Raw genomic sequence first — 9056 nt, forward strand, 5'->3', positions numbered from 1 at the left:
ATAAATGTTAGTATTCATTAGATCAAGAGACAATCAAATAGAGCAGCTCATCTTTTTTATAACTATGATAGTTTCTTTCATCAAGAGTTTGTTCCCAGTTGCTTAATATCTTATTATTTCTCCCATTAATATATTATCTTAAACAAAAAATAATACTAATACTAATATATGAATATTGCATTTCTGAATTATGTGAAAACATTGTCAAACAACGATAAGATTGTAACCAAAGGTCATGAGTCCAATGGGCAGAGCTAATCACTTCCAGGCCCAGCCCATTGGAACTTTTAATAAAATACTTTCATATAGGGATTAGTACTTATTAGCTCAACCTTCTTCAAGAGTGATTGCTTTACTTAATGCTGATACGGTGAAGCCTTCTGGTCCAGAAATGTTAGTGAAATTTGGGTTTTCAGAAAAAAGAAAAAAAAAAAAAAAAAGGCATGAGATTAGGGAAAACTATATTTTGAGTTCATTTTTTTTCTATATTTTAATATTAATTATTTTTATTTATAATTTCATTGTCTTAAAAAAAAAAAATTAATATTGCTTTTAATATCAATAAACTTTTTTTTGTAACTTAGTTTATTGATAAAACTTTTTTTTTCTATATTTTAATATTAATTATTTTAAAAACTTTTTTTTGTTATCCATAAATTCATTAAAAACTTGTTAAAATTGGAAAAAAATACCTCAACTGTTCCAAGATGTTTGCCCTTATTTCCTCATTTGCTATTCATGGAGGAATCATTTCCTTTTTCCTCTTCTTCTTCTTTATTTGTTTATTTAATTTTTTGCATTTTCTTTTCTCCCCAAAAAGAATAAAAATATGTTGTAGTTGGGATGAATTAACAGCAGCATGCTCTGCAGCTGCAACATTCTGCAAGCAGAAGAGCAACTTTCTTCAATAGGACCACACATATACGCATAGCCATTAGCCACAATTTTGAACCACCAATTTATTTATTATTGTTTTATCTTATGCATTCATTTTTCTTTTCCACTTTCTTAAATAACACTAAATACACAAGTGAATTTGTTTTTTATAATTGTAATTTTACCTCTAGGTTTTTTATTTTTTAATTTTATAATATCAAGTTTTTAATGAAATTGCCAAACCCCAAAAGAATAAGTGAATTTAGTTGTGATATACAATATCTCTAATTGAGATACAAGGAAATTCAATATAATAATTTGTAAAGTTCAATGTATATTTAATTTTTTCGTAAATGGGCCTTCAGCTAGCTCAAATTTGCCAGCAACGAACAAATCCAAGCCCACAAAATTTATGCGAGATATTTGCCAGCAACAACTAAAATTATAACATTTCAAAAATAGTTTCAATATAAATGTCAAATCAGAATGAAAGACTTAGATCCTGTTAGGCATAAAAATACTGCTTCTATCATTTATTATAATCGGTGCGCTACTAAAATAGTTAATTTTACAAATCAATACCTTAACATCATCTCATTGTCATGGAAGTTTCAGAAACAATATTCAGAGTTTCGAAAACAAGAAAAGGACATTCTTCAGAAAATCTGCAATCTGCAGCAGCATCAAATCATAAAACAGCTATCTCAAACATAGCATCAAAGGACATGAATATTAACAGAACATCTAGCATTATTTCCACACGAGACAATATGATTTACCAAAACTCATATAATTGCTTCTGTTTCTTTACACGGACTGCCAGAAACAGAGAAAGATTGTTTTGCATAAGGAGCTCTAACCAAGAACAATAAAAATCATGTTCAACATGTAATGCATAATCGAATTTACTTTTTTTGGAAAATGTCAAACGCAGAATATCAGCATCATGTTTCTTTTATATATCTACATTCCTTTTCATGGATAACCTTGAAAAAAAGGGGAGGTAAATATAAGAAAGAATAAGAACAACAACGTGAAAAGAAGAATATATACAGCATGGGTGTTTTATCATATCTGATTCAAAACTTCTGGAAGACTCCATAAAACTGCAGATACAAGAGTTGGAAAAACCTACACAACCACAGTTCTCATACAATTTTTGCTTATTGCTCTTACATTGGCAGATAGAAAGGAAGGTGTCTCCATTTACACTCCGTTTGGATGGGGTGAGAGAAGGATAATTAACGGAAAGGGAATGGTAAGAGGAGTTCCAATAAAATTATGTTGATGTTTGGAAAGGGTTGAATTAGGAAAGGCAAAGAGAAGGATAAATAATTAAATATAGTACAAAAATATTAAGTTACTTACCTCTCCTCCCTTACACCCCAATTTAGGGTTGTCACAAAATTTAAGATTTGAGGGATAAAGGAGGGTAAAGCTTACCCTCATCTTTCTTTAACTCACCCCTTCCCAAACGGAGGTATATATCTTAATTATCTCTCCTTTCCCTTATGAACCCCTCCTTCACCTCCAACCAAACAGAGTGTTAGTAATGCGGGCTAAATGTTATATGTGATATGTGAAAGATGCGAAAGAAAAGCAATTCATAAGCGGGCTGACCACACTTATTTCTACTGGGAATTTAAAAACATAAAAGTTGAACAAAAAGGATTTCCCGCGTTAGTTCAATTCTAAATCACAAATTTAGCTTACAAGTTGAACGCCAACATTTGGAAAGGCAACGCCTTGAATATAACATAGAACTGGATATTATGTGAATCGCATTTCAGGGTAGCAAAAATGCCAACAGGCGACAGAAGAGCCACACATCATTTGGTTCAAAGCTCAGAATATCCACAAGAGATCGACACATTATAAGAACTGTTAATACATCAAAAAGAAATTAATGCAAAAACTAACGACTCATGCATAAAAAATGTAGTGCAAACTGATTAGATTGGTATTATTAATGAATAGTGATTTCAAGGAGGAAAATAAATGAAACTACTAGTGACTATTTCACACTGTCATAGCTATAAATTTATATATCTGCAGAAGAGTAGTAGGTAACAGAAACAATGATATACTGATATTTAAAGGAACGCTTCATAACATAAATGCAACAGCTACAAGTAAATGCCTGACTTCGTCTCCTAGTAAGGATGAAAATATATAGGAAAAAGATGGTAAAAGATGAAAACATAATCCAGGAGATGTGGAAGACTTTTAACAAGAAGATAACGGATTTCTTTTTCTGGCTTAATGCAGGAAGGCCCAGATGTAGGTGTGAACCCCATAATTCCATCTGTAGATACAAATGAAGCTAACTCTAGTAGGTAAAGCTAATAGATTGTCACTAGGTAGAAAGGAAATGGTTCATAATTTTCTGCGACAGAAGCTATTTAGGCCAAATTATACTTGCAAAGAAATCCCAATCATTAGAAGAATGTAAAAGGAAGATCCTTGAAAGGCAGTCTCCGATCATAAAAGTACTTTGAACTGAATTATACATGCACACACACACATAAACTATGAATAGTAATTATCTTAGCTAGTCTTCAGATAATTGAGGATATGTTATTCAAAATTATGCATCAGTAAAACACAATCAACCTTCATTTACTACCCAAAACAAACCAAACCATGACATTTCATAGGTCACAAGAATACAACCCTAAGCAAACAACAGTACCTTTATCCAGAAACTACTCATGTGATGTTTTGTTTTTGTGTGTCATGAAAATAAAATAACTAATTAGTCGATGCTCAACAAAAGGCAATGATTAATTGCCAATAAACCATAGACAAATCTTAATTTTTATAATGGCATCAAAATGGAAAAAGTTTCTATTTAACTACAAAAAAAATCATAGTTATTTGCCTTTCAAGATAGGGCAATCGTCCTATGAAATCTATGTTTATGCTTTTTCATGGCCAGGATTCTACTTATGGAGATTGGCGATTTATTCTGTCTAAGTGAGAATGGCTAAATATAGAAAATCAGTACATATAACAAATGATAGAAAAATTCATAAAAAGATACCATAAGAATACACAAGAAATTACAAAAGAGAATCTAATAATATATAGCCCATCATTTGCAATGATTAATGTAATCAGTACATAAGCCATATCCAAGATACAACCTCTCAGAGTTTATTTCCTCCCTTGAAGGTAATGCCAAGAAAATTAAGGATCATTAAACCCATATAACTAGTTCTGTGTTCTTAGAAAAGAGGACAAGAAATCGCTTCAGCAAACACTAAGACAACCTACCAAATGTGTTGATACTTCACATTATTAAACCTATTTTTCTGCTACATGACATCAACTTTTCAATTTTCTCATGTCACTACAAATGGGGAAGACACAAATCCAATGAAAGAAAATGTAATTGCAATTTAAACAAAAAAGAAAAAGAAAAAGGAAAAAGAAAATCTCAAGACTTCCAAGAAGACATTCTATTGAGTCTTGAGTAAAATCTGAACTTCTTCCCCATCCCCCCACTAAAAGGAAAAAGATGTGAAAAAACAAATAAAGGGGGAAATTACCATTAGCAAGAGACCTGTGTTGAAGAACAAACCAATCTTGTACATCCCATTAGCATGAGGCACCATTATAGCTCACATGGTGCCCACATAATCCAACTCGTCAACATCCCATCACAGCACAATTATACACAAAGTTAACAGAGTGCTTTTGCGCAAGCATGTTCCATTGAGGAGGCCCTTCACTTGGAACCCATGAATTGAGCTCTATAAAACCTTCACCATGAGTCCGAGGTCCACCGATAACAATAAGCCGATCTCCACATGCCCTAAATGCAAGTCCCCAACCATTCATTGAGACAGCACGCTCAGGCAATGCGCCCACCTTATACCATGATCTTCTTTCCTTGTCATATTTTCTGACCTCTACGTCCACGGCAGCATAAAGTTCATTGTTAACTACAGCTACCAACGGAGGAGCCTCAGCAGCTGCAGGCATCTCATTCTCTGTGGCAGTGCCACTCCGGCCAGGAGACATATTAGGAATTTCAGTCCATTTCTTTGTTTCTAAATCATATTCCTCTCCACATGTAAGAAGCTTTGTTTCACTTCCCCCAATTCCCCCAATAACATAAAATTTTCCATCCATAAACACTGCTGAACACATCTTCCTTGGTTTATTCATGCTCGGCAGTGTCTCCCATTTTTGATTCTCAGAATTATACATCTCTGCGGAGCTCAGGATGTTTCCCTGAGAGTCACAACCACCAGCCAAAATTGCAATCTCCCCACGACTAGCAGACCCAAACAAGCATCTGGGAGCATTCATAGTCATCCCAGAAGACCAAGAATTAGTCAAAATACTATACCTATATATAACATGGGACATCACCTCCTTACCAAATACCAGAAGCTCAGTACCCACAGCCAAAGACTCCTTATCTGAACACATGAAACAATCATTGGAAGGCATTCTAGGTAAATGCATCCACCTGCTGGAAATAGGATCAAAGGCCTCCCATTCAAGCAAGTGACAAGAGAAATACACCCAATGTTCAATAACACCACGTTGCCTTCTCAATTTATATATCTCACCGCTTCTAATTAAAGACCTGAAACTCCTATTCAGAGAAGCTATAGAGCTATAATCAGACCTAGAGCAGCGAATGAGACAGTTGATAGACATGTCACGGCCAATGGAATCAATAAGGGGATCAGAATCTGAAGATTCCCCTGCTCTATCATCATTATCATGTTGTTCACCTCTAGTTTCACGAGAATCTGATACCCTGGTATACTTAATTGGTCGATAATCTTCGTCGGAGCCGTCTAGAGGGTGCTTGCCGCGGCTTGGCCTGAAAGGCATGAAAGACCACTGGGACTCTGGCTGGCAAGAGCTACCAAACAATCTTGGTACCAAACAGGACCGACGACCCTCCAACATGTCTCTGTAATTTGGCCAGTTGAAGCAATAAAACCAATCAACCCAAATCAACTGTCCAAATCCTTCTTTTGCATTTATAGTACAACGAAATAAATCCGCAAATCCAAGCACCTGAAGCCCCCAAAAGCAGCAGTCAATACATAGAATTAGACCCTATGTAGGGAGTTGTATACTAAGAGAATTTGATGTTATATTCTCTTCCCCAGAAAAAAAAAAGTTAGGAATTCTAAAATTCTCGTGTGTTATTATAAATTATGACTTTTTTTGTTTTTGTGTTTTGGGGGGGGGGGGGGGGGGGAAATGAAACCCAGAAACGCCAACGAAGAAATTATGAAGTTTTCACGGTATTAAGAGAGATATTAAAGAAAATAAAAGTTGTTTCTTTGAAACTGAAGCGAAAAATTTTAGAAAAGTTATATGCTGGTATTTGGTTTCAATGGTAAGAAATGAAACCCAGAAACGCCCAATGGAGAATATCTAGATAGAACCTATGTTTTCTTTAGCTGTAAATTACAAACGTTAACCGATCTGAATTCAATGAATCAAATTAACGATCCCAATAAAAAGCGAAAGTAATAAAACCTTCAAGATCAAAATTTTCAATTTGGAAACGGTCAAATTTCACTGTAATTAACAACCAAGTCAAAAGAAACAAAATTTTCAGCTGAAACAGCAAATTCAGGATTAAACTACTTCCATACAGGAGTACCCAGATCTCAAAAACGAATGAACCCCAGAAAAGAAAAACAAATGATGTCCAAATATCTAACAACTTAACGTTTCTATTGAATTAGATCTGTTTAGAGGTTCGTTAGTCACAAATATAGGATAGAAGGAAATGAAGAGAAAAGATAAAAAAAAAAAAAAAAAAAAAGAAAGAAAGCAAGAAAAAGAAAAGAAGGAGAAGAAGACGAGGAAGAGAGTAGTGAATAATAACGCAGGGAGGGGCAGCAGGGACTTACGGATTGGATAAGAAGAGAAAGGACTTGATTGGAATTTTCAAAATCTAAATCTCTGTTTCTCTCTCTATCCCTCTCTCTGTTTCTGTTCTTCGCGTTCTTAGTTCTATACTTCTCTCTCTATTAGTCGTCCTTTGGATTCTCTCTGCAAATCAGAGGGAGCTTTGGTATTGGCTTTGAGAGCTAAATCTTTTAGAGGTCCCCTTTCTCTCTCTCTTTCTCTCTCTTATTTTATATAACCATAAAATTAAATAATCTTTCCAAACAATAACCTCTTAATTTATATATATAAAATGTTTACCATATGCCACTAATTCTTCTTTGATTATCTTTTTATTCGTTTCTCTTTTTTTTTTTTATATATTTTTAAAGTGTTAGAGAGACAAACATGGGTGGAGGTGGTGGTGTTGTGGTGGTGGACCTGGTGGTGGGAGGTGGAGCTGGGCCCCTGCAGAAACTAAAAACTTTCCCTTTCTAAAAACCGGTAACCGGTAAGCGGCGGTGGAAACACGAGTTGACTGTGGTGACTGGGAAGGTTTTAATGTATGCTACTATTACAAATAAGAAGAATGGAAGTAAAGCGTCTTGATCCGGTTACCTGTAATTACCAGCTGTGACACGTGTTGACTGGGGGGTGACGGCGAATTATAACTGTCTTTCTAATTCGTTGCATGAAGTTGAAGAGGATGACGGAATGACAGAGGAGGAGGCGAACGCCGTTACCGCTTACGCCTTTTGCCATGCGAAAAAACTACGAATTTGTCGTCTTTCCAGTCAATATTTGGAATGCGATACGGTGTGTCGTAGGGAAAAGAAGGTCTATTACCCTCGTTGGCTTTATGGTGGGGACATTAGGTAGGATGGGATTGGATCATTGAGCATGTCTAACCCTCCAAATTTGACTAGTGAAATCGATATTAATCTCTTTATAATCACGATTTATTTGTTTGAAATGATATTTATCATTTTTTTTTTCCAAAAAGATAAATGATAATATCGTTATCTAATTCATTGAGATGTGCATAAATCACACATCAATCTCGTAAACGCTTAATTAAAACGTTTGGTAATTAAAACGCTATATCCATACATAATTTTGATTTTTTTTTTTGTTCTTTTTAACTAATTACTACTGATCTCTTTACCAAACAAGAAGGTCATGATTATAATTTCATTAACTTACTTATGGTGTACTATTTTTTTTTTTCACCTCTCTGTTTTTATGCTAGAAATGGTCAAAAGCAGATTTAAAGAGAAAAGGACAAAGCAAATAAATGTTTTTCGTGAAGTGTAAATAATTTTTCAAATTATTTTAAATAAGATAATTGAATTTAATTTATAATTTGATAGAACCTAATTTTTGCCCTAAGAATTAAATAACTTTAGTAAATATTTAATTTGTGTTAAAAAAATACACAATTTTTTGCTAATTTTCATTCTTTGTTAACACTTTGGTTTCTAATTGAAAGATCAAATTCTGCATATATTTTCTTAAAGAAATTCGTAATGTGTAAATTCTAGTCACATGGAAAACTCCAATTAGTATCAAGAATGACATTATTTTCCAATCTACTTGTGGAGTGCCAACGTAAAAATAAAATACGAGCTTTTCTTGATTGTGATTTGCGATTGACCATAATTTCCCATCTGCCATAATTGTCCACTTTAACTATTTGACCAGAAAATTTGCACGGGCCGCTTTTTTTTTTTTCTTGATATACTAAATATATTTTTAATAATTAAGGGTGCAGATTTTTCTTTTCTGTTTTTGCTATTAAGAACAATTGGAAAAGGAAAATATAAAGAGGCGGTTTTAATTCCAGAAAAATAGAAGTTACCTATCCGGCAAGAATTAAAAACAAGAGCAGAAAAAGCCAAAAGAGCCACCGCGGCTTGGTTGCAGTTACGTTGGGTATACGTTCTTGGTTGTTAAATTCCATCGACATTCTATAATATAAATTTAAATAGAGAGAAAGTAAGAAGGTTGATCTCATCTAACTTTCGCTGTGCATAGATTCTCAATCATCATTTCAACATTTTAATTATATTTGCTATAACATAGGTATGAGATAGGGTAGCCTCCTGTTAACCTCATCCATACGTAAATAATTAACCCCACCACCGCCACCGGAATATTTTTCAAAATAAATTTTGGTAATTTTGCAGATGATTTTTTAGGCCAACGACCGGAGATGATGACCTAAAATGTAAAAATTATTGTTCTCACTCTAGGCTTCAATGTTTTATACTTTTATTTCAAGAACCGTACAATCACAATTAAACTTTAAT

The 9056-nt window shown here is 33.9% G+C and overlaps 1 protein-coding gene across 1 annotated transcript; it reads right to left on the bottom strand.

The window, feature by feature from the left end:
• Positions 1 to 3938: 3938 nt before the first annotated feature.
• Positions 3939 to 7020, bottom strand: LOC105630412 (F-box/kelch-repeat protein SKIP11). Its single transcript, XM_012212222.4, has 2 exons — positions 6771 to 7020; positions 3939 to 5919 (listed from the first exon to the last, which is right to left on the bottom strand). Exon 2 carries the CDS (start codon positions 5806 to 5808, stop codon positions 4528 to 4530), a length of 1281 nt encoding a protein of 426 aa, XP_012067612.1. The 5' UTR covers positions 5809 to 5919; positions 6771 to 7020; the 3' UTR covers positions 3939 to 4527.
• Positions 7021 to 9056: the final 2036 nt, after the last annotated feature.

Source organism: Jatropha curcas, chromosome 5 (genome assembly GCF_041381405.1).
Source record: "Jatropha curcas cultivar XTBG-Jc1 chromosome 5, XTBG_Jcur_1.0, whole genome shotgun sequence".
NCBI lineage: Eukaryota > Viridiplantae > Streptophyta > Magnoliopsida > Malpighiales > Euphorbiaceae > Jatropha > Jatropha curcas.

Coding starts and splice junctions, on each gene's coding strand:
- LOC105630412 (XM_012212222.4), bottom strand. CDS start 5,808: ATGTTGGAGGGTCGTCGGTCCTGTTTGGTACCAAGATTGTTTGGTAGC.